The sequence below is a fragment of the Annulohypoxylon truncatum genome, assembly GCF_022578515.1.
Source record: "Annulohypoxylon truncatum strain CBS 140777 unplaced genomic scaffold F4807scaffold_33, whole genome shotgun sequence".
Classification (NCBI taxonomy): Eukaryota; Fungi; Ascomycota; class Sordariomycetes; order Xylariales; family Hypoxylaceae; genus Annulohypoxylon; species Annulohypoxylon truncatum.
In genome coordinates this window covers 194,491-218,657 of record NW_025953819.1, presented here as the reverse complement: position 1 = coordinate 218,657, position 24,167 = coordinate 194,491, and the positions used below count along the sequence as shown (strand labels likewise).

The 24,167-nt window shown below is 48.5% G+C and overlaps 10 protein-coding genes across 10 annotated transcripts; 6 read left to right on the top strand and 4 right to left on the bottom strand.

Annotated features, from left to right (window-relative positions):
- Positions 1-808: 808 nt before the first annotated feature.
- Positions 809-1,284, bottom strand: F4807DRAFT_463522 (Sm-like ribonucleoprotein; the record flags this gene model as incomplete). The annotated part of the gene is made up of 4 exons (XM_048001993.1): positions 809-849; positions 917-953; positions 1,007-1,096; positions 1,156-1,284. The coding sequence occupies 4 exons, from the start codon at positions 1,282-1,284 to the stop codon at positions 809-811; spliced, it is 297 nt and encodes a 98-aa protein (XP_047851096.1).
- A 298-nt stretch (positions 1,285-1,582) lies between these two features.
- Positions 1,583-4,104, top strand: F4807DRAFT_438476 (uncharacterized protein). The gene has a single exon (XM_047999130.1). It carries the CDS (start codon positions 1,773-1,775, stop codon positions 3,921-3,923), a length of 2,151 nt encoding a protein of 716 aa, XP_047851095.1. The 5' UTR covers positions 1,583-1,772; the 3' UTR covers positions 3,924-4,104.
- F4807DRAFT_438475 (LmbE-like protein) lies at positions 4,105-5,352 on the bottom strand. The gene is made up of 2 exons (XM_047999129.1): positions 4,794-5,352; positions 4,105-4,739 (listed from the first exon to the last, which is right to left on the bottom strand). Exons 1-2 carry the CDS (start codon positions 5,114-5,116, stop codon positions 4,187-4,189), a joined length of 876 nt encoding a protein of 291 aa, XP_047851094.1. The 5' UTR covers positions 5,117-5,352; the 3' UTR covers positions 4,105-4,186.
- Positions 5,353-5,650: 298 nt separating this feature from the next.
- F4807DRAFT_463519 (uncharacterized protein) lies at positions 5,651-6,353 on the top strand (the record flags this gene model as incomplete). The annotated part of the gene is made up of 2 exons (XM_048001992.1): positions 5,651-5,975; positions 6,043-6,353. The coding sequence occupies 2 exons, from the start codon at positions 5,651-5,653 to the stop codon at positions 6,351-6,353; spliced, it is 636 nt and encodes a 211-aa protein (XP_047851093.1).
- Positions 6,354-8,695: 2,342 nt separating this feature from the next.
- F4807DRAFT_463518 (uncharacterized protein) lies at positions 8,696-9,551 on the top strand (the record flags this gene model as incomplete). The annotated part of the gene is made up of 2 exons (XM_048001991.1): positions 8,696-8,752; positions 9,162-9,551. 2 exons carry the CDS (start codon positions 8,696-8,698, stop codon positions 9,549-9,551), a joined length of 447 nt encoding a protein of 148 aa, XP_047851092.1.
- A 574-nt stretch (positions 9,552-10,125) lies between these two features.
- Positions 10,126-11,835, bottom strand: F4807DRAFT_438471 (glycoside hydrolase family 18 protein). The gene has a single exon (XM_047999128.1). It carries the CDS (start codon positions 11,497-11,499, stop codon positions 10,438-10,440), a length of 1,062 nt encoding a protein of 353 aa, XP_047851091.1. The 5' UTR covers positions 11,500-11,835; the 3' UTR covers positions 10,126-10,437.
- A 549-nt stretch (positions 11,836-12,384) lies between these two features.
- F4807DRAFT_463516 (nucleotide sugar dehydrogenase) lies at positions 12,385-13,847 on the bottom strand (the record flags this gene model as incomplete). The annotated part of the gene is made up of 2 exons (XM_048001990.1): positions 12,385-13,182; positions 13,236-13,847. 2 exons carry the CDS (start codon positions 13,845-13,847, stop codon positions 12,385-12,387), a joined length of 1,410 nt encoding a protein of 469 aa, XP_047851090.1.
- Positions 13,848-15,142: 1,295 nt separating this feature from the next.
- On the top strand, positions 15,143-18,602 carry F4807DRAFT_225074 (glycosyltransferase family 2 protein). The gene is made up of 4 exons (XM_047994104.1): positions 15,143-15,840; positions 15,893-16,395; positions 16,450-17,726; positions 17,806-18,602. Exons 1-4 carry the CDS (start codon positions 15,817-15,819, stop codon positions 18,444-18,446), a joined length of 2,445 nt encoding a protein of 814 aa, XP_047851089.1. The 5' UTR covers positions 15,143-15,816; the 3' UTR covers positions 18,447-18,602.
- A 382-nt stretch (positions 18,603-18,984) lies between these two features.
- On the top strand, positions 18,985-20,374 carry F4807DRAFT_470052 (uncharacterized protein; the record flags this gene model as incomplete). The annotated part of the gene is made up of 2 exons (XM_048002779.1): positions 18,985-19,495; positions 19,585-20,374. Exons 1-2 carry the CDS (start codon positions 19,263-19,265, stop codon positions 20,372-20,374), a joined length of 1,023 nt encoding a protein of 340 aa, XP_047851088.1. The 5' UTR covers positions 18,985-19,262.
- A 1,321-nt stretch (positions 20,375-21,695) lies between these two features.
- Positions 21,696-23,908, top strand: F4807DRAFT_224989 (general substrate transporter). Its single transcript, XM_047994103.1, has 4 exons — positions 21,696-21,929; positions 22,019-22,377; positions 22,433-23,361; positions 23,426-23,908. Exons 1-4 carry the CDS (start codon positions 21,846-21,848, stop codon positions 23,737-23,739), a joined length of 1,686 nt encoding a protein of 561 aa, XP_047851087.1. The 5' UTR covers positions 21,696-21,845; the 3' UTR covers positions 23,740-23,908.
- The last annotated feature ends 259 nt before the right edge of the window (positions 23,909-24,167 follow it).

The following is a 24,167-nucleotide window of genomic DNA, read 5'->3' as shown; positions in this document are numbered from 1 at the left end:
AAGGCTTTGCCCATAGAATTCTCAGAGAGGGCTTTTAAAGAACTATGTTGAATAGGTGGAGAATATGGGCAATGTAAAGAAAGGGTTTCTAGATCAATATGTTAAATCTAAGACAAAAGGGTATAAGGATCAACCACGTATATGTAGGACTTCTACACCTACTAGGAACCTAAATAAAGAGGGGACGTAGTTATGCGGAGATAGTTACCTAGGCGTATTGGAGGCATTGCAGTGAGGGTTAGATAAGAGAGGATATGAGATAGGCTGATGGATATTCCCGATGGATGGTTATCTCCAGGGTTAATGGCCAGGTCTGATAAGGTGGACGCGGGGAAGATCTGAACACGATCGCTTAAGTGAACTAAGACGGAATTGAGAAGATGCATGGCGGTTATCAACAGTGGATTTCCTTGAAAAGGAAACATTGCATTGAACTGATAGGAGCAACCGCCTTGCCCATGAAATAAAATATCACAAGAGGCCACAGCCTTGGTGGTCCAATAACCAATCACTGTGACATCTTGATAGGCTTTCACGACGCTGGCGTGTTCCTGCGTTAATTTAATGGGGTTCCAAGGCCCTCTTGGTGATAATCTGAAGCCTTCCTATGCGCTTCCTGAAATGGGTCACCATTTCTTTGACGAGGTTTCCTCCTATCTCTAAACTGAGATCCATACTTTGGGGTCAAGTTGGAGACCAATTGATCGGACATAGAAATCCATGGATGAGCCTTGTCGTATCAAAGGATGAGCTGGGATAAGACAGGGGTATCTTAGATCCGAAGAGATTTAATTTTTGCGGTCAGTGCTCATGATGAGTTCTGAGGAGAGACGAGGACAACACTATCACCTATGGCCGAAAGTTAGGTAAAGATCAACGAGATGAAGTAAGGGAAAGTGTGATAACAATAATATACCTCTCACAAATAACATCTCGGATTTCTTAGTTGTTGTCTAGATAGGAAGTCAGCGGGCATAAGTGTATTATGCAGTTGAAGAAAACTCACTCTGATATCTTCATCTTCGTCATCCTCATCCACCGTGTAGATAGTTTCTACAACGTCACCTAAGACCAAATTCATGTGGCTGTCGTAGGCCTTGAAAACAGTGACCAATTAGCGGATGTAACATGATTTCGAATAACTGGACCACATACATGAAGGCGACCCTTCAATTCTCGATCACCTCGCAGCTTCACGAAGACTACCTCGTCGAGGAGTAGGCGTACGAGATCAAGTGGTTCAGATACCGAGCCACCAGCTGGACCCTCTTCGCCTCCAGCCATTATCATGAAAAGGGCTTATACCAATGGTGATATGGCGTGACTTCCGAGTTGTTCGTGTAGAATAGGGTTGGACGAGGGATTGGCGTCGATGTTGGATTGTTGTAGAATGCAGATTTGACGATTTAGTGAACTACAGCACAAGGTTGAAATCTGTAAATAATTGTTAGTGAAATGTGCACTGACCACATAAAAAGCTTATATAAGCATATTCGACATGGGTCGTGCTACTAGGTACGTATTATGTACAGAGGTACTTTCAAAAGCTTCTTCCAAATCTAAAATTACTATCCCAAGGTCCACTTCATCCACTTTGTCAACTTCTCCTCTCCACATTCCCCGCGGATAGCGCAAGCAGACTAACAGTTAGCTTCCCCGCAAACCCGTGTTAGATGATAATGTATGTACTATCGCCAATCACGTCGTCGTCGGCCTCTATCACGAATTAGCAGATCGTTCTGCTAGTATGATACTGCTCAACAGCTGCCGCCATGCCCCCCGCTACCTCGATGGTGACGCTTGGTGGCCACCGAGCTCTTTTCTATACACCTCCAAGGGGAACACATTCGAGGATCATTAGCCTTCATTTACATCGACATTCAAGAGTGCCTACAACTAACTTCTCGTCATGTCGGAGCCTCTACGCTTCCCATGCTCATTCTATAGCCAATATTTCGAGCCAAGACTTTGACTGGTTCTGCCATCTTCTCGGCAGCAATGCAAATAAAACCCCTGGGATAGCCGCCTCTTCGGTTGCGGAATCATCCGATAGTGATCCAGTCAGCCATGTCACTGGTCCGCTTCGGAGAGTTCTTCTGGCGCTGCAACATGGGGACCCTCTGAGAATGTTCATCAATATACGCTTGATCTTGGAGATAAAGCCGCTTGAACTGCAAGAAGCTATAGCTGCCTTGCCTCGGACTACCTTTACTCAGATCCTCAAAGGGCTAGATCCCTCCAGGATTTCCTGGGCAATCGATCCAACCGACAAGTTCAACATAACGGCTGGGATGGCCAAGGTCCTTGGGATGGAATCTTACATCGATGATTGGGGAATCCGAAGTGTTTACGTAAAGCTTCTAGAGTGTATAAAATCTCTTGTGTTAGCATTGCAGGCCACAGGCCAGACGCTGCAAACAGAAGAATATACGTACCTCTTCAGATACGCGGGGTTCGCTTCGGATATTGAAGCCGCGAGATGGTTCTGGACGGATATGATAAAATTCAACACCAAAAGTTGGCGGGCAAAGGAAACTTATGACGAGTATATGTCTGCGCGTTTCCTTACAAAAGATCCTTACAATGGCTATGACAAGACTAGAAAAGTAAACGATCCGCGAAACCTCCACAGATCTCGATTTAGGCTCAGTCGACATAAAATTATCAAACTGGATATCCTAAGATTTCATGTCCGGAAGAGAAAAATGTATTTCGGACTCAACAAGAGTATAGGTCACGCTGAAGATCTTATCCGGTCAGTACGGAAGAGTGGCCCAGTTGCAAGAGTATTTAGTCATTACCTGCTGCAGAAACGCGGACTGACTCCAAATCTATTATATACTGCGATAATCGCCTACGCGCGGGTTGGGGCTTTGCGGTTTATTGGCACCATGATATTGCGAAGGTATTTCGGCATCTGCTTAGGACGCTTGATCTATAAAGACGATCTTCTCGGTCCGCACGACCAAATCACGTCTTGCCCTTCCATCTATCGTCCTTCGTTAAAGCTCATGAAAACTATTGTGGATGCGTATTGTATGAACGGGGAGATCGCCCTCGCGTGCCAATTGGTTGATCACATATCAAAAACACAAAACATTCCAGTTCCAATGTCTATCTGGTATGAGCTGCTGAACTGGACTCACGTCCTGAGCTCGCCGCCTTTAACTACGGCATGGAAGATAGCGGACATATATTGGAAGATACCGGGCCCCTCAGCGGTAGAAACAATGTTTAATTTTATGGTTGAACGAGGGGTCCAACCTCGTTTCAAAGAGTATTGGGCCCTCATCCAGAGTCTTATAGCGCGACACCATTTCAGCAAGGTCGTCCCACTCATGAGGGAAGCGGTGCGATTGAACGACACAATATGTGAAGAGTACGAGGAAGCGGTGCTTGAGTATGCCCAGTTGGTTCGTGACGGAGTACGTGTCAGCGAAGCCATTATGCGATACGAGCGGCTTCGATTCTTGAAAGCGAGGACGTGGTACGATCTCCAGACGATTTGTCGACAGTTCCTGTTGAAGGTCCGCAGCCATAGCCTTACCAATCCGCTTGTGACTGTCGCGGTTCCGAATTTCATACGCGAATTCCGGACTTTCATTCCAAACCCGGCCCATTATCGAACATCTACCGGGTATGTAGAGTTGTTCGACCCAATACGAGACGTCCCACAGAAAATCCGTACTTACCGTCTCCCTATGGATACGCCACAGAAGCATAATAGGAGATGGTTTCTCAGACGAACAGTAGTACTGAGAACCGAATTGGTGCACGGGCATTCTCTAGCTGGGCACCTACCAATGGCCAAACTTGGCCTTGATACCCTTCTCCTAAATACGTCCCGATGGAGACGGCCATCTAAGGGCCACGTGCCGCCGGATAAACCGGCAGCTCCTTATGATGACGACGAATTTTACTGAGAGCGAGAAACTTGGATATATATATGTAAGCTGCTATATCTGTTATATACATGTCTGGCATAAAATCCGCTGTAAGCATGTCCCATATGGGCACAAGCAGTAATTAATACGTAGTCCTCCAGGGAACGGTACTGAGGTCTTCAAAGTATGTAGTCTACATGGAATGCTTGTCTGGTTCAGTGTTCAATAGATGTCTTGTGATATATATTCACGATTTCTACGTACTAGCATTAATCGCCATTGTCCGACCTGCACGAGGATAGTCACGACTTGACCCTCTCCAGCTTCAAGTCATTAATATACATATACCGGCTTAACGCAATCCAGCCCCACCGAAACCAAACCATCTGACTCTTGTGTGCCTCGGTCATGGCTAGCCGCGCCGTGCCGTAGCTCTCGCGACCTCCGCCTGCTAGCGCGCTCATGCTGACGAGCGCCCCCGGGTTGCCTTTGTCGCTCCTACGCTCGCCACCGCCGTTTATGACCAGCGATAATATGGTGGGAAAGACGTCGAGGAAACCAAAGTATTTACGCGGTAACGAGACCGTGGTTAGCGTGTAGAGGTCGACGGGGGAGGCCCAGCCAGGCTTGCCCCGTGTTAAGGAGGAGATGAAGGTTCGCGCCCCGTGGTATAGGGATATGTGGTTTGGATGCGAAGATATGCCGTGCGCGTCGAATGTGAGGAGAGCGTCGATGGTGGCGGCAGGGTTGGAATTAGAGGACTTTTGAGAGGTGAGGTTCGGCGCGAAGGCAGAGGTGAGGAGGGAGGAGATTTTGTCGGCTTCCCAGGTTATGGTCATAGAGTCTTGGAAGTCGCTGTCATTCCAACATTAGTACATTTTTACGTATGGGGATGTTTTTATTACTTACGGGCTATCTATAACCAAGACATCATCCTCATGCTTCAGGCCTAACAGCAAGCCGCTCTTAACGAGCTCCTTCTTGCGGACCTCGCCTAGTCCGTCGGCGTTGCCGGAGCTCAGACACAGAATCTTGACGTGGTTGCCGGACTCTGGGCGGGTCAGGGCTAGCACCGTAGGCGCAAAGAACATGGCCTCGTCGTCTGGGTGCGCTATCAGCAAACAGATGCGCTTGTTGCGCAGCGTGGGCAATCGCGTTTGCGCGACGGAGGAGGTGTACATGTAGAGGAGAGGTAGGATGACGGCAAGGACGCCGAGGGTTGAGAGAGTCATTGTCGAGAATTCTCGGAAGGCGAGGGGAAGCTCCGGGCTGCCCTACTCCTTCGATTTCACACAGATTCACAAACAGTCCCGGTGACGGGAAGGCGCATGAATATAATGAAAGGTAATCCGGGGAATTGGGACCAGGCAAGTTTGGGTTTGGACCCTGGCCCGGCCTAGTGGTTAGAGATGATGGAATGGCAATCGCGTTGGCGTCAAACTACCTACCTAGTAATTGAAAGTGCCCCTCTTTCTATACCTCCTTAGTACATATTAGGCCCCAGTTCTTGCATAAAATCAATTGGTGCAAGGATTAACCATCAAAATGTACATGAATGTAATCGTCTTGGCCATTTCTGATTGGCTGTTGAGTTAAGGTACGTGTGCTTAATAGGAATACACTCAGAAGCTCCTCAATACTCCATACCACCAATTAATTGTCTTCTCTAGCACCACTGGCACGCGACCATCTTTACTTAACACAATTCTATCGTTTTTCTTAAGTCGACTTTTAGGTCATCCTCCGTACCTCATCCAGTATTCACCATGGTTCAAACTAGAAAAGAAAGGAAGGCAGCAGACATCAAGCTAGCTCACCCCGACCGATCCGGTCCCAGCGAAGAGACCTTAGTGAAGCTCGCGGAAGATCGCAACCTTTTTAAGCAAGCTGAACAGCATAAGGGGAAACAACTAGATGAGATCGATGATGAAGAACCCTTATCCCCAAGGGCCGAGAGAATCATGGACGCCATCCTCTGGAGCGTTAGTTTGTCAATGCTACATTTTACCCTTGACGTGCTTGTCCAACATCAATATGCCGTCTCTATCGAATGGCCTCGGATTGTAATAAGGACAATGCAGGCTTGTGCTGGTAAGATTTAAGCACAACAGCTCGGTCAACCCAGTGGGGATATAACAAGCTAAGACTTATGTTACAGTATTTACGTTGCTCATCTATGTGCTCCATCCACACCAGGCTTTCCCAAGGTTCTGTCCCGGATTACCATTAAGATACCAGGATCCGCTGCGGCAGACTATTTTCTTCGTTGCTAGCATCTGTTCCGGTTGCTATCTAATTCACATCTCAAATAAATACAGCTATCTTGCTGTTATGAAGCAATCACCACCATTGGGTTGTATCTGGGTTTGGTCCGTTATCGAACTAAATTTACCTCTTGCTGTACTCTCTTTGGCTGTCGCAGGCGGATTCTTCGTACAGGGCGGATACACGATGAAGGCGCCATATTAAATGTATTTAATAACACGGCAGCAACTATGTAACACTTTCTCGACTTTTTCTGTTTTTAGGATATGGGTCTTCTTTGAATGACCTTCGGCCTGAGTTATTGGGCGCGGACTGGTTGGGGACTTTTCTACGTCGCCAGAAACCCGATTCTGATGCATTGTCCTAGATGCCAAATCCTCCAATCGATATATCTCGGCCCTCTGGTCTTAAATGACAGCCTCTAGCCTTCCAAGGCTACTATCAAACGTCGTCTCCATCAATCTGTTCCTAAGTTCAGATTCCCGAATTGTTCTTGAGAATAGTCAACAATATTACGCGCAATCTCAAGGGTCCCTAATTAAGCCGACTGACGGAGATACCAAGCGTTCTTCTGCCGTACCAAATTCAACGCTTACGTCCTAGCAGGCAACCACGCCATTGCAATGGTCGCAGTGAATCCCCAACTACTCGGCATGAGCGTCCATCATTTACCATCTCTCTTATCCTCACTGCCAGTCTTAGATTCTATTTCCTCAACTAATTCCAGTAGTCTCTTCTCGAACCTAACCAGATTGTCCATAACGAATGCACATATTTGATACTCGGGCTAGTATTTTGCGTCTAGTCGGCTACCCGCGGCTTTTACGAGTTCAGCCAGCCGTGCCGATTCCGTCTTGTATCAGGAGAGCTAGGTTTTTGCCTGGAGATATTCCTGGTCACTGTTTTTAAGGTAGTACGTTATGCGCACACACACGGCTGTCATGATGGCAACGAAAAATGTGAGGATGCCGGGCGGCGCTAGCGGTTATGGACAGTGGCGAATCCTGTTGAATCACGCCCGCCATTAAGAGCTAAATTTGACCAATTCCCCCCAGATTGAGACAATTTCGTCTGGCTGGAAAGCTAAGCTCTGCCGCTGGAGATGTCAAAGCATTAATTAAGGCATATCCAATTCAAATGGCAGAGAGGGGGTTGTCGTGGTGTTGGTGGAGCCAGGGTTGTCGTTTGTTTTAGGTGAAGGAGAACCAAGCGTTGTGGCGCAGAAGTGGCGCAACTCCTGGGCCTCACGTGATACCCCTAATTGTCGACTGCCCCTATCCCACGAATAAGGGGCTATTACTATCATTGACATAGCTCTACAACTATATATGGTCCGTATATGGTATACTATAAAGCATAGGGCGGTTCTCAATTTCTACGGCCAAACCCATTTTTAGGTACCTGTTGTGACATAGCAGGTACAGTGCTGTTTATCAAAAACAACGTTGATTTATAAGTAAATCTTATAAACATGTTCCAACCGTTCAAATAAGCTTAGTATATAAGGATAGGTCTCCTATGATTGGTGGCCACCGAAATCTATGACTAGTTTACTGTAGGGGGTTCAAACTTACCAGCGTATCGTCGCTGACAATGTATCCTTATTTGCAATAATACATAACATAAAGGCTTACGTATTAGAAACATATGTTACGTTCCTAGGTACAATAATAGTTATGTTATTGGAGAATTTACCTTAGCCCTGATATCCATCAATGACGATATGAATGTATTCAAGCAAGGCCGCGGTGGGATCTTCCAAATGAAATAATAGCATTGTGTAAACATTAAAGGTTTACATGAATTATATAAATCTACTAGTTGAAGCAGTTTATACAGTCCAATCTCCGAGAAAGACCCTCATGTTGTTTAATATACCTTTTTTGTATTGTATTGTGATATATGTTTCCATGGGGTTTAACTGCTCTATTTCATTTTCCCTGTCTGAGGATGTTCTACACCCATCATCAAAAAGTTCGGATTAAATATATGGTAGTATTTCGGAATAATAAACCCACACAGTGGTACTCCATAGTGAACTCTAACGCAAAATATTCTAAGTATAGGAGAGAGGTGACGTAATAGGCGCTAGAGTGAGCCCCTAGCAAATCACATAGCTCGTACACATCCATATGTATGGAGTTAAGGTGATGGTTCGGCAAGAAAGAATCATGGACCGGGTTGGTACGGCGGGGATTGGAATGGCTCAATGGGTATTGGCTATAGATTGGGTTTCTGGATAGAAATTATCTCTTGATATAGACGATATGAGCCGTTTGGATAGTCCTCGTTCAGGGTGTTCGATTCCCCTGACGGTCAAATCGAGTTTCTTTTTTCCAAAATTTTTGCAATGTCTTCACGACAACTAGATCACTTTGAATCACTAAGAGTCACCTTAACTTACCACCTACACTACATTATTGCGCTTGACACCATCTCCATACTCATCTGCGCAAACTCCTCCGTGCAACTCGTGCCAATCCAACGTTCAACGCCTTTTTCCAAACTCGATTTTACTCCAAGCCAGCACATCACAATTTATCACGATGCCTCGTTGGTTCACCAAGATCAAGAAGTTCTTCAAGAAGAACAAGCGTACCGAGGTTTGTCGCCACCCATTTTCCCTTGTTACAAAATACAGAAGTTCTATTTTCGCATTCACACAGTACTTATAATTTCGCGTCTTCTATGCGACTTCCTTTCATTCCACCTGTCAAGATTTCGCACGTTCTATCCTTCCGTCGAGCGCAAGTAGATGACGTTAACCTTCGTCGTTCTTTCCACTGTTTCTCTTCCTCCCCTCCAGCGAGACGGCGCTTTCCCTTATCCTAGCGGAGGAAATCCTATTTTCTTTCAACCGCCTACCAACCCACCTTGTACCTTTCTATCTTTTAACTCCCAAGTCTCAACGGTCATAAATATCACTCCTAATCGCCGATTATACTGGTCGTTCCCATTATCCTAGGCGCAAGAAGCCATTGTCTTTATTTGATCACTGACAGATGATCTCAGTTGCAGGAGTACATACACATCGAGAATCAGGACGTTAATGCGACAATGTCAAAGCCAGAGAAGTACAAGACTCCCGCTGAGAAGGGCGTCAGCGTTCCTGGAGTAGCCCAGACCACAGAGCGCAGTCCCTACACCATGCCGTACAGTGGCAAGGGCGCTGTCCGCGACGAGCAAGGCAACTGGTGGTCTGAAGCTGCCGTTCCGTTAACTGCCGTTACCCGCTCGCATGCAGCCCCTCCCCTGTACATCGTCGACAACAAGAAAGACAATGGAGCTGGTGCTGCTAAGCGTTCCAAAGATGGCAATGGACAGGAGGCTGGTAAGGAGCCTCAGCGCTTCCACCAGATGTACCCTGGCGTTTACACCCGACAGGGACCCAACAAGAATTGAATCAGTGAACAGGTATGTACTTTCAATGTCGGTTCTAGCATGGGGCGGGAACAAACCCTGGTGAAATTCACTCCTCTAACATCCTTTGTCGTCCTAGGCCACAACGTCGTATCGAGCCTTTTTCGTTTCGTTTCTACGTATGAACGAAGCATTACTCGTTTACAAAAAGAGATTGGAACCATCGACCTCAAATTTCCGTTTGCGAAGCCAATTCTGAGCCACCCGGTCCTTGGTGGTGTACGGCAGATGATAATGATCATGAGGCACGACTGGACTGGAGTTACCGGCGTATTTGCTGTCGAGGTGAACTGGGAAGGGAACACACACATGGTTTAAATATGAACAGAAAATGGGCGAAAAAAAACGGCAAAGAAAAGGCGACAAGGTCGGATTCCTTTCTTCACCCCTTTCTGGGCGTTGAATTGTCCACCCCCTGGTGATTGGTAGCATGGTGCTTGGCAGTTAGGTACTACAATGAACACAACGAGTTTACCCCCATAATGTCTCGAACAAGTCTACCTCAAGTGATGGCTAATGTGCCTGTGTGAATAGCTGCCTAGAGCAGAATTTGGTCGCCTAGATTGGGGTTGCTATGATCGAAACACGGTGACCATTATAACACGGAGAACTCCTCCTTGAATTGTAATAGGGGTATTACTGGCCAAGACATCTAGATCCCTTTCTGTGTTGTAAGTCATTTTCGAGGTAACGATACTTACAGTTTATAGATTTACCCTCCCCCTTTTACCCTACTACCTGTAAGAGGGCTAGCAATGCTCCTAGCAAGGAAGTATCTAATTAATAAACCTAGGCACGTAGATCTACGTCTACAGAACTGATACAAGCCCGAGAAACTTAGGACTCCCCTTTCTTCATCCTCGCCTCCTTACCTACGATCCAAGCCCTCATAACCTGCTCTAACCAAGCTATCCGGACCATTCACATCACCCACACCAGTCCAGTAGAACAACCCGCCCAACCCCATCTGCTTAACATACTCGGCCTTCATGCCCACCGTCCTCGGCACATCAAAACTCACGAACCCCTTCCCTCCCGGCGCGCTATCGACATAACTTGCAGCAGCGACGTTCTCATCCACGACCGCGTCCCGAATCCACTCAGGCGGCAACTCGTTGTAATCCAGCTCCGCCGCGCCGCTGAACGGCTGTCCAACGCCCCTAGCCCCGGTAAACGAACGCGCGTAAGCCGGGACGCCGAGCACGAGCTTGCGCGCGGGGAAGCCGTGCGCGAGGAGGAAACTCGCGCCCCGGTGGCAGCTGTGCCGCAGGCCCGGATGGATCGCGCGCTCGTCGCCCGGTTGTCGGAGCAGCTGCGCGTGGTGTCCGCAGACGTCGGTCCAGGGCCCGTTGAAGTCGTAGCCCATCAGGTTCAGGGTGTCTAGCAGCTGGCCCGCGGCGCCGATGTCGATGTTCTTGAGGCAGTACTCGCCGACCGGCAGCGCGGTCGTGAGGAGGTACCGCGGCGAGGGGAGCGCGGAGCGCAGCGCGCGGAGGAGGAGGATGAAGTTAGACCCGGCTTCGGGCGTTTCTGGGTGCTCCCAGTCTATGTCTACGCCATCTAGCGCGAACTCGTCGACGAATTGCCTGCATGAGTTTGCGAAGGTGGCGCGGAGGGCTGGGTCCGCGGCTACGGCTGGGAACTCGGCGCTGCCGCTGCCGCCGCCGATGGAGATCAGGGTTTTGAGGGAGGGCTTCTGATGTTTTAGCTTGGCGAGGGCGCGGAGGCAGCCGGTTTCCCCGTCGACGGGCTTGGTTAGGTCCGCGTACTCGTCCAGGTACTTAAGGGTGCCGTCTACGTTGAGCCTAGCAAAGGCGTAGAAGACTTGGTCGATGCAGTTGAGTTGCAGGGTTGAGGGGGGGAAGCCTTTGTATACGCGCCAGCTGGGGTAGTAGACTGTGTTGAGGAAGGTTGGGGCTGGGTTGGACATGGCTGGACAATGATATGTATGATATAGTTACTACGTATTAGGGGATCACGGGACTTTGATAATATACTGCTAGATTTGGTTGACGAATAAGTAAGGTGTGAAACAACTAGGTTGGCGATGCTAAGTCCGGAAGTAGAGGTAGAGGTCCTTGCCTCGGCGTGGCTTGAGATGGTAACACAGGCACTTGGGCTCTTTCCGGGACCCGGGTCATGACAAATGCCTCAAGCCGCGGCTTCTATCTAGCTCCATTTCATGACTAAAATCCCCATTTCCTAGGTCCTCTGGGAATTCTAAGTTTGAGGTGACTCGGTCCCTTTTTTCAACACGAAAGCAGCGTTCAGGAGGTAATACCCGTCTAGTGTCTGCTTTCGATCGGCTTTTACTGTAACTTTGGTATATGCACTTACCGGTGCCTATGGCCACTGAGCATGATGAAGATACAAAAACGAATGTATGAGGTTAAGTTGTACGCAAGGAATGGCATAGTTTTTTATCACGTCCACAGAACTATATACTTGGTGATTAACCGAAATAAGTTTCTAATTACATTTCCAAGTCAATTGCGAAGGGAAAAAAAGGAGTTCTTGATAGAAATATATTAAAGTAAAGAGGGTGCGCCTATTTAGCCGATTGTATGAAAAAGACCCGTAATCCATGCCCGCCTAGATGCATTGATATGTAACTAATAGGATGTAATTGAATATCAAAATTCCGCAAGCCTCGTAATTTAAACACATTAAAACGCCGACAAACCAACTTCAACTCATCTTGGCACTTTTGCGCTTTTGATTTTCGCACATCGTCATCGCCTCATTAAATTAGCTAGAACTCCCCAGATAGTCGGTTGAGCCGTCTCGAGTGATCCGGAGGAGATGATGGCATCCGTTACGGACACCACATCTCGACCTTGACGTTATTCAATTCCTCGAGAATCTTGAAGTCCATCCCGGTTTGTTTGAAGGAAACGATGATCATGTCGAATCCTTCGAGACTTGATGTGTTCCAGTCGTCCATGTCTAGACGAGGAACATTAGGGATGGCGCTTTGTTCTACTAGCGCATCGGCAAACATAACGTCCACCCGTCGCGAGTCCGCGAGGGTCTGGATGAGTTTTAAGCCTGGGGAATTGCTTAGGTGAGACTGACCAGCCTTGAACCCAACACCGACCACAAGTACTCGTGGTCGAATGCCCTTAAATTGGCTGATCTGTGACGTCTGAGGCTTGTCCTGGAAGAGGACATCTAGTGCTCGCTGACCGATCCTCTCCGGTCGTTGCCACATAGTCTCAGTAGCCATCTTCAAGAAGGGAAATTGGCTGTTAGACAAGAGGTAGTATGGGTTGACCGGAATACAGTGTCCACCAACACCAAGACTGGGTGTGAACGGCGTGTAGCCGAACGGCTTCGTAGACGCCGCTTTGCACACCTCGTAAGGGTCGATGCCATGATCGAGGCAGGCATCCGCCATCTCGTTGGCGTACGCGATAGCTACCATCCTTTGGCAGTTCTCGTATAGCTTGGTCATCTCGGCCGTCTCCGGGGTGGAAACGGGAACGATGGTGTCAAACACGCGCGAATAGAGACGAATGATGGCGTTGAGAGATCCCGGTACGACGTCATCTAACCCAGAAAGGACCTTGGGAATTGTCTTCATTGGTGGGTCCGTCCGTCCAGGGTCGACTCTCTTCAAAATAGTTAGTGAACCTGCTGGGTCTTCAATCGTATATGTGGACTTACCTCTGGGGACATGCCGGCGAAAAAGCCTTTTTCTTGGGCCAAGGGGCCAAGTAGTTGTCTCGTCATTCCAATGGCGACCGAACTTTCGATCACTACAGTTGAACCCGCTCGAGCATATGTGCGAATGTTCGATAAGGCGTTCTTGACGTAGGAAGTGTCAATGGTCTTGTCAGCCTTAAGAAGCGTTGGCACTGAGATAAGGAAGTGGGTAGCCTTGGAAAGGTCTCGAGGATCAAGGGTGAAGGTAGCTCGGCTTCCTTCGCCGCCATGCTCTGCCTCTACCCTTCGAAGTTGTTCCTTGGAGACATCGAAGCCAAGGACGTCATACTGAGTCGAAAAACTACCGATGAGCTGTGTGCCGACATATCCACATCCGATCACTGCCACCAGAGGTTCCTCGTCCTCTCTGATGCGGTCAATGCTGGCTGGCTTCAAATCCGATAACCCATCTGCCTCAAACTGAAAAGTGCTGTACTGGGGAGTCCTGGGCGGCGAGGTCTCCTGACTTGGCGTATCGCTCTGCTTCAATGCTTTAATGGCTAGGGAAAGGTCCTGGACCGAGAAGGGTCCCCGAACATCCTCCACAACATCGTCTACAACGAGTCGATGCATTATGAGTCTTTAACAACAAAAAGAGAGTATTGATTGACAAGTGCTTCCGAGAGTTGGTCTGCCGGAAAGCGCCAAGAGAGAGAATTGGGTTGGAACAAGAGAGTTCAAAAAGAACGATCGTCGACAAAAATAGGCTTGCAATATGGATGAGGAACGGAACAAAACGTATCTCGTAGGGATGAGACAGGGAATATAAAGTATTCAGACTTTGGAGGAATGTCATAATTACTGACTCGAGTACAGAGCAAGTACAAAAATTTTCGCCTGTCTAATCGATTCTCCATTACGACTACATACAAGCGATGATCGATCTGAAAGAAGGGCCTAGTTTGGAACCGACTCAACACCACGAATAACTTACCGCATTCTTGAATCCGGCCAAAGCTGTGGTCTCGCCCCTTCTGGACACGTGATATCGTCCCAAGCAGATGTTGAGGCCTATATCTCCACCAACTCCAGCCGTAGCGAGAAGTGGATAACTCACCCGAGTCATGGTATCGCGATCCATTTTTTAGTCGTTCTGTCTTGATATCGTTTATACTACTTTACGTCCACACCAACCGCGCTACCTAGCTACTAGGTACTAAGCTTGATGAAAAATCCAGGTAGTTATATCGATCTAGACTCCCATATCTTCACATATGGCCTGATGGGCCACGTATGATCAAGTCACCGTTTATAGCTCATTGGTCCCCAATAACTTCAGTATCGTCTCGTAAACATTAATTTGGCTGACAAGCTTGCAGCTATGCATTGCTGTCCGTGGGGAAAGCAACAAAACTCTGCTAGATCCTGGCCATGACAGCTACCTAAGCTTTGAGGTTTAGCTATCCACTTGGTCGAGTCCAATACGTACACTTCGTGGAGCCGGAGTCTTCTTTTCTTACTCATTTTTTTCTCCCTCAAGATCGCCACACCGCGGTAAAATATCTATCTTGCCACAGAAGCTAGGCGTGGTTTTTGGTAGGTTCTCCCCGTCGTCGTCATTTCGAACTGATGCGATTTGTTTGCTACCTAGGGCGAGACTAGCATTATTCATTCCTGAAGCAGCTTGCGAAGCAGTTTGGATGTCTCGTTTAAAATATTTCATTTTGAGTATAGCCGCTTGAGCTATTATGGACTTTGATGTCAACTTTCTGACTCGAGGATATGGTATGGCATGGTCTCATTCTCTATGCTTTCATCTCCGGTTATATGGATCCCCTAGTTTTCAACGGACCGGGTAAGCTAAAGCCTACCAAGTGGTTCGTCTGAATCTTCAAGGCCAGGTCTAGCCAAAACTTAATCTCTTTCCGTGGAGCCCATCTACGCGGATACATATGCAGGGCTGCTTGAATCGGCTGCTCCTGGGTTTTCTCAGGTCTCTTGCGCTTCCGAATGACTTAACGGCCCCGTTTCTCTACGCAATGATTTCCTGTTACCGGATAAAACGCCCGGTCTAAGAGACACCTATGCAGCTATGGTAGCATACCTTGTGGATAGCCGCGATCATCCCTCGATGTGCTCGTCAGGGTCCAGTTTACCATTCAGCTGGGTTGAGCACCTCTGACCTATGAGGTAAGATTTCGCCCACACATTTTCGAAGCTTGTGGCCTTGTAACTCGGATCTCCCGTCCTGGGCCCTTGCCGCTATACCTCCTAAGGTGTCAGTAGTGACTACAAAGAGATACACAGGGCTTCTCCCCCTCTGAACATGACTTGTCTTCCTTCATTTTTTCTCTTCACGAGAGAAAGCTTCTAGTCATTCATTAAAACCAAGCTAGCAACGCTTGAAGTCTCTCGTTCTCGAGCGCCTCTGTTCTTCTGTACGGCCTCCAACCTGTTCTCTCACTACCCCGTCGTGATCTCTTCGAGAACGTCCGGTGTTTGTGATCGCGTGATCTGTGTTCTTAGTGTTATCGTGCTTTTGTTTTATGACAGTGTATCGTCGGTATACAGCGGCTGTCAGGTCACGACAAGCATCCTGACCATGCCTGGTCAACCTATAAGCAGAGTATGTCGACCACTCCTCATCTCATATGCTTTAAACTGACCATGGCGAATAGAAGGGGAGCAATCCATTCTCCGACAGACATGAGCAACATGAACGCCCTTCTACAGGAGGTCCATTCGCAGACTCTTCAAAGGTGTCTAATGTATACCCATCATCTCGAACTCTATCCCAACATGATGAGTCTGAGATATTCTTCACGCCGCTTGCTACCCCAATGCCTAGGGAAGCTGTCAGTTCCGGTGTTGCGACGGAATTATCTCCTCAGTTTTTTGAGAAAGGTGCAAGCCCAGACGGACTTCCTAGCGCAATAGGGTCGCCTACGTCGCAATTTTCGTCGTCGCTACCTACGACGCCTTCAACAGCTCTGTCTGAGGTCGATGGGTCTGAGTGTGACGAAGAGAGAGAGTTAGATATTCATGATCTACCTCCACTCACTGTTAACATAACGAGTTCAGCCCTAGCCGCTGAGGCTATCGACCCCGAACTCATAAGGAAGGGAAAAAGAAAAGTCAAGATACACAAGTACCTTGCAATATCGCTCATCTTTTCCTTAAAGTGAGTAGAACTGTTCATCTATGTTATGTCGTATGCAAAGCTCACCTTTTATAGCTTCATATTGATCTTTGCGACTTGGTACTGGCCTAGATTCTATTATCTTTACCTGCCATTGATCTCATTACCGCTTGTTCTAAATTGTGTCATGATATTCGATGTCATTACCTGGTCATTGAAGAACACGATTATCAAGCCAAAAAAGATCATACCTGAGAACCCGGAAGACTTGGTTCTTCTTATGCCTTGCTACAACGAAAGCTTCGAAGAGTGTACTAGGTCACTAGATTCGCTTGTCAACCAAGTCAACATCAGTCAGCATAAACAAGCAATCATGGTTATCTGTGATGGCAAGGTTCGCGGGCCTGGTATGGAGAAGTCCACCGCCGACTACCTCATGGAGGATATCTTTTCCGATCAAACTGAGCGTAGGATGCTTCGCGCCGCATACGTCGCATGGGATGGCCAGTCGATGGATGTCGAAATCACAAGGGGAATGTACAAGGGCATACCGTTCTATTGCATCGTCAAGCAGCAAAATCAAGGCAAACGAGACAGCTTGATTGTTGTTCGGTCGTTCGTGCACAACTTCAACCTACGCCACAAACGTCCAAAGGTTATCTTCAACCCCGAATTTTTCAAGTCCATGACAGACTTCTTAGTCAAGGATGCGAAGATCAAGCACTGCGAACTGCTAATTGGCATGGACGCCGATACGATATTTGCGGATGATTGCATCAGCCATCTCGTCGACGAGTCTCATTATCCTGGTACCGTTGGTGTATGCGGTTATGTTGCCGTTGATTTCTCCACCGGCCACTGGAATATCTGGTCCATCTATCAAAATGCTGAATATACCATCGCCCAAGGATTACGACGTCTTCACCAGAGTCTATGTACCAAGAAGGTTTCTTGTCTTCCCGGATGTTGCCAGGCACTTCGTGTTTGCGAGGAGACGTGTGGTGACTTCATCCTCGTCCAAGAATTCGGTTACCACCCCAAACCAACGGACGGCATCATCAAGCGTATCCGTGCTACAGCCTCTGAGGACCGCAACCACGTGTGCTTGATGCTCATGACATTCCCCAAGGCTAAAACGCGACAGGCTCTGAGGGCGTACGCTTTCACAGACGTTCCTCACAATCTCTCGGTCTTTCTCAGTCAACGTCGCCGCTGGACGCTCGGCGCAACAGGCAATGATTTGATGTTGTTCGTCGAATCAAAATGGAATTTCAATCTTTGGGAACGAATTGTCGCATTTTCTAACTGCTTGACCTGGGTCCTTAACTTCTTCGTTATCGCCAGTTTGGGTTGCATGATCTACGCATTTATGCGTGAGTATACCCCCTCCGAGGCTATCGTGTTTATCATGAGCGCCACACGGATCGTATGCTAACAGACCGAATCCTACAGATCAACCCGCTTGGATCATCTTGATTTTCGCGTCCATTATGATCATTCCCCTGTGCTTCTACTTCACCATGGTGTTCTGGTTGTGTCGCACTTGGATTGAGCGTCGCCAATTCATGCTAGGCCTAGTCATTTTCACCACTTGTGGTCCCTTCATCAACATCTGTGTCACCCTCTACGCGTGTGTCTACATGGACAACTTCGGTTGGGGAAAGACGCGCAAAGTTATCGCCGAGACCGGTGAAGCTGAGGAGCCTGACTGGCAGGCACAGCTCGACCGGTTCGAGGATGCGCTTAATAATGATGAGAAGATTATCGGCACCCTGGTTCCTGACGAGGAGAATCAATTGGACCCTGCAGTTTACAGGACGCCATTCACGGCACCTACTCCTGACCCAAGCAGGCTTACCAGCAGAAACCCCAGCTACAACATACAACCGCCTACTCCTCCTCCTGGAACCACCGAGCCCAAACCTAAACCTAGCCATCTTCAGGTACCTGGCCAGGCACCGAGCTTGGCAACGGGCCAGGTAGCGAGCACATTCAGCACCGACAGCGGGACTGCCAACTATTATTTAACACGTCCCGCCCCTACTCATCTTCCTCCCCATATTCTTCACGATATCGAAAAATCAGCAACGTAACGAAGTCACACCAAAAGCTTACTATGCACCTTGGTATATTATTCACCGAGTTGGAAAAGTTTGTCGGCAATTCGCGCTATCCTCCGTTTCCTTTCTTTTCTTATGTTTATGAGCTCCATGCTATCGGAAGCCAGATGAGTGAAATCATGATGCACAGAATGAAGAGATTATGAACGCTAAAACAAAAAGTTACTTTCATTTTTGGATATTTCCTTGAGTTGGTTGGCCATTAGCAGGGCCTTTAGTTGGAATATACTCCAGCATACCAATCGTTGCTCTAATTATACCTAGCTTATTGTTGTATATACCTAGTTAGTAGATGGGTGTAAATATATCACGCCTCATAAGGTTGTGGCCGAAGGCAAGACTAATATTAATTATAAATTCTATTGCTGTATAATTGGCGAATATTTATTCCACGCATAGTATGTCGTCGTGTGTTTGTTGCTCAAATTTCGTCACGTCGTTCTTTCAATGGTCTGCTCTTGAGTGGCGCTTAGTGTGGCAATAGAAAAGGGGTTATAGCAGAGTCGAAGGGGTCAAATGTAAAAGCCACGACTGTTATCAAATAGTTCTTGATGTACTAAGCTCTGATGGCTGGAATATATTTGGTACCTCAATATAACATGAGATGTCTACCTTCAAGCCACCCACAATCCAAAAACTTACTATCGGCGTCAAAGCGTCTCTCATTCGGAGACTACTCTCTTATACAATACATATATCCCTACCCTCCTTCGTTTACCTATCTGCTCAAGTCAACTACAGAAAGTAAACAACACATTCAAGAACTGTCAACATTCACAATAATTCAAAATGGGTGTACTTATTGAACGACCAGCTGAACAACCAGCTGAACGGCCAGTTGAGCGGCCGGCTTCGTCCTCCCAGATGCACCACCAGCTACTATACGTAATGTACATCATTTTATATGGTACGCTGTCGCTCGCAGGTATATGCGCCGTCGCTATGTTCATGGGCAGCAACGTTGCGAAAGACATACGCAGTCTCACAGATGAGAGGAACATGCCGCCTCTCTTACCACGAACGTACGTATCTATCTATCTATCTATCTACTCGCCTACCTGGGTACCTATCTCAACGGCGAAAGATCAAAAACAGCTAACCCCATACTCAGAACCCCGACCGAACCCGCGGTCCCGATGCCGACTGGCGCGCCGCTCTTCGACCTCCCGCGCAGCCACGTAGGCGACGTGCCGTACGGCGTCCCGATCTTCACGTGCGCGAACCCGGGACAGATCGCGCTAACGTTCAACGAGGGCCCCTCGGAGTGGACGCAGACGATCCTGGACGCGCTGGACCACTACGACTTCAAGGGCACCTTCTTCATCGCGGGGTCGGCGCCCACGGACCCGAACAACAACTCGTCGGCGCGGCACACGAACGTAGACGACCCGGGGACCGGGTGGCCCGCCCTGCTGAGCCGCATCCACGAGAGTGGACACCAGATCGCGTCGCACACGTACACGCACGCGCGGCTCGACGGGGACGGCGGGGCGGAGGCGCTGGTTAATGAGATGGTGTATAACGAGATGGCGCTGCGCAACGCGTTTGGGCTGATCCCGGCGTACATGCGTCCGCCGTACGGGGTGTGGCGCGATCCTAATGTGCGCGAGCAGCTTGAGGGGCTGGGGTACCATGTTATTATGCATAACCTGGACACGCACGACTACGAGCACGATGGCCCGGAGGAGATACTGAAGTCGGTGGATATGTTCAACGATATTGTGCGAATCGACGGGAATGGTTCGTATATCGTGCAGATGCAGGATTCGAGGCAGTGGACGGCGATGGTGCTCGTTCCTGCTATACTGGAGTCGATGGTGCAGAGGGGGTACCAGGGTGTGACGGTGGGGGAGTGCTTGGATGATGCGTTTTTCTATTGGTACCGCCAGCCTGAGCCATGATGGGGCTAGGTGTTGTATGGGCCGGAGCAGAGAGCATGATCCGGATTATAGATTGGACTTTCCGGACATTCATAGGTGAACATGGCCTGATTAGCGATGATATGGGAGAGAAAAGGGGTCACCCCTATTCATTCTAGTTTGAAGCTTTCTTGGAACATTCACATCGTTAAACATAACAATTGATTGCTGTGCTTCTTCACTCTACCCTTTTCCGGAGGTATGTTTGTTTGCATGTGATACGTTCGATTAAGGTCTCGCTCTCGCTGGCGAACTCCATCGGAAGACGACATCCGTTCTTGTCGTCTAGTGTACTTGCGAATACCAACCTAAGTGTAGATATCCACGAGGATGAAGTTTAGAATCGCCTTTCCAGATCAAGACTGTAAAGTGTCGCTCGATGATCGGCCGAACGACGTTTAGTTAGCGTCATCCCTTCAGCCGCAAAACTCGGTAAGATCGCCTCCCATATAAGCGAAGTCTTGGTCTGCGGTAGGTGAGACACCCTTGTAATAAGCTAATTTCCACCGGCCGCGATGGGCACTGATTGGAGCGCATCAACGTTAGTGGCTCGCGTCGCCTCTCTACCGAGGCTTTGTTGTTCAAGTCTCCTAGAAAAGATGGTTTTACTACTAACGAGAAAGATGATAGTCAAAATATCAGCTGTCCCTAGACTCAAATTTGAACTAGACGAGGCTCAAGCGAGCAGTGTCATCCCCAAATAGGCTTGGCCGGCTCTTGATCGGAGAGCCTCTCAAAGCTTAGCAAGAAATAATCCCTGCTTGCGGCGGGTTTCCTTTCTCGCCTGGTGATCTGATCCCTCTGATCCCCCCTCACCCAGCGGAATGTTGCTTTGTGGGGGCTCCATGGGGGAGAGGAGATGACGCCCTCCTTCGGCTTCCCCATCCCACCCCCATTCCCTTTGTATGGAACTGGAACTAGAACTAGGTATGTATGTCACCAATCCTACCTAGCCTGCATATTTTGGAGATTTGGGGCAGCGGGGTCAGGCTTCAAGGAAAACATCGAATTGTCTCTTCGGCGCCGTATTTGGGATCCCAGTCTCAGTCCTAGCTCTGCGCAGCTGCCCTGGTTCTTTGTCATGTTTGTAACCTGGGTTGGCCACCTCGGCCTGATATCGGGTACGAGACACAGCGAGGACCAGGATTCGTGATTTGTTTCCTCGAAGCTATTGGTTCCGACGCAGAGGTCATGCTGTGACGCGACCCTAAGCCGTAACAGGTATTACGTTCGATGAGATTCCTTTTTTCCCCTACATGTAGGAATATTTATCAGGTATATATCTTGTAGATCATCCCCCTCTCCGGTTTGTCTTCGAGGCTTTTAGAAAACCTCTCACAACATTAGCTCTTGCTTTCGTGAAAGCAAAAAGTGAAGCTCGTATATGTGTGTATATATGTCTCAGTGGTGCTGACGAATCGATCTCACGTTGCTACAAGCAAGGAGAGACGAGATGGAGAGGCTACCGGGCTTGAACGTAGCTAACTTCCTAGAGAAGCGCCAGCTACTCATCGCGATCAATTGTATCGCGGCGCTGGTACGTACCAAATCAATTTTGCTTTTCGAACTCCGGAAGCTTACCTTTACGGATTGACGCATAATCTAACTCGTCACCGGTCGTATTAGTCCATCTTCTTCTTTGGATATGACCAAGGTATGATGGGCGGTGTGAACAACGCCAAGGATTATATCGATCTTATGGGCTTTGGCTATGTCGACCCAGTGACAGAAGAGCCCATCGTCACCGACAGCCTGCTTCAAGGCGGAATCGTCTCTGTGTATTACTTGGGAACTTTGTTCGGCTGCCTTGGCGGAGGATGGGTTGGCGACAAAGTTGGTAGAATCAAGACTATCGCTTTGGGAGCCGTCTGGGCTATCGTGGGTGCCAGCTTGCAGTGCTCAGCCCAGAACCATAAGTGGATGATCTGCGCTCGGGCTGTTAACGGAATTGGAACTGGTATTCTCAACGCCATTGTCCCAGTCTGGTAAGTTTATTCTCTGCCACTTTTGCAATAAAATGTCTGACCCGGTATTTGCCAGGGCAACTGAGACAGCGGAACACACCTCGAGAGGCCAGTTCATAGCCATTGAGTTCACGCTGAACATTTTCGGTGTTGTCGTCGCCTATTGGCTCGAGTTTGGTTTGTCATTCGTCGACAACGGTGATTCGGCAATCCGGTGGCGATTCCCCATCGCCTTCCAGATTATTCCTCTCCTTATATTGCTAGCTTCGGTTTGGTTCTTCCCCGAGTCACCGAGATGGCTTGTTAAGGCTGGGCGCGTCGAAGAAGCTCGATTCATCTTGCATCGTCTGCGAGGATCTACCGGAGAAGACCGTGAGAGGGCAGAAGTGGAGTTACATGACATTAACAACATCGTTGCACTCGAGTCCAAAGAGTCCAAGAAGAACTCGTATCTGCATATGCTATTCGGCATCGGTTCAGGAGAGCTTCACACCGGAAGACGTGTACAACTCGTCATCTGGCTTCAAATTATCCAAGAATGGGTCGGCATCGCGGGAGTCACGATCTATGCGCCCACCATTTTCCGCATAGCTGGCTTTGACACGTTTAAGAGCCAATGGATTAGTGGCCTGAACAACATTTTCTATATGTTTGCCACGCTCATCTGCGTCTTCACTTTGGACCGCATCGGCCGTAGGTGGACTCTTTATTGGGGCGCAGTTGGCCAGGGTATCGCCATGTTTCTCGCCGGCGCTTTCTCCAAGTTAGGTCAAGATGCGACAGCGAGAGGAGAGATTGATAAGGCCAACTCTTACGGAGCCGCCGCAGCGTCCTTTGTCTTCATTTTCACTTCTGTCTTTGGTGCAACTTGGTTGACGGTGCCTTGGCTGTATCCTGCCGAAATCTTCCCTCTCCAAGTACGAGCAAAGGGAAACGCTTGGGGTGTTTTCGGTTGGTCGATCGGAAATGGATGGCTAACATTGCTGTGTCCTGTCATGTTCTCCAGTAAGTCAAGCTCGCCGCTTACGAATCTTTCCCCTTTTTGATCGATGGAACTAAACGATGATAGGCATTGGCTCCACGACCTTACACATCTTCGGTGCGTGTAACATAGTAGCGATCCCAATCGTCTGGGCTTTTTACCCCGAGAGTAACCAGAGGACGCTTGAGGAGATGGATCTCTTGTTCGCCGCGCACAGCCCTTGGGTCTGGGACGCCGAGAAGAAATTTGCGGAACTGAAGGAAGAGCAGCCAGACCTCGTCCAGGCCGCGAGAAGAGGCGAACACGTCGTTGACCCTGAGGCCGGCGTCCTTGTGCATCCCGCAAATTCAAAGCCGGAGGATGCTGTCCACACGGAGAGCGAAGAGCATGTGTCCCCTTAGACGTGTTTTTTGCTCAAGCTTCAGGCGACACTTCCGTGGATGTCCGCATGTATACTTGCGTATTCATCTTTTGATGCACTACAGCTATCGGCATAGGTCCCGAGTGAGTTGATGGGATGGGTGGTTTGTGATTCCATCTAGAGCGTCAGCTCCTATTGTTCAAAGAAAACCAACTACCTAGACAACATCCATATGTCCATTCTCAAGGTTCTTTCGATACCCCAATAAATAAACGAAAACTAATTAATTTTCTAAGACGTCCTTACAATTCCATTTTTCTCAGCTTACACTTGACTTTGAAACAGCCATCTGCCGAGCGAAGATATTGGAGAGACCCATCAAAGCAAAGCCAAGACCCGAGAGATGGGTACTGAAACGATTTGCCCGCAGCGATCTACAAATGCCCATTTATTTTTAGAAGTGTTTCG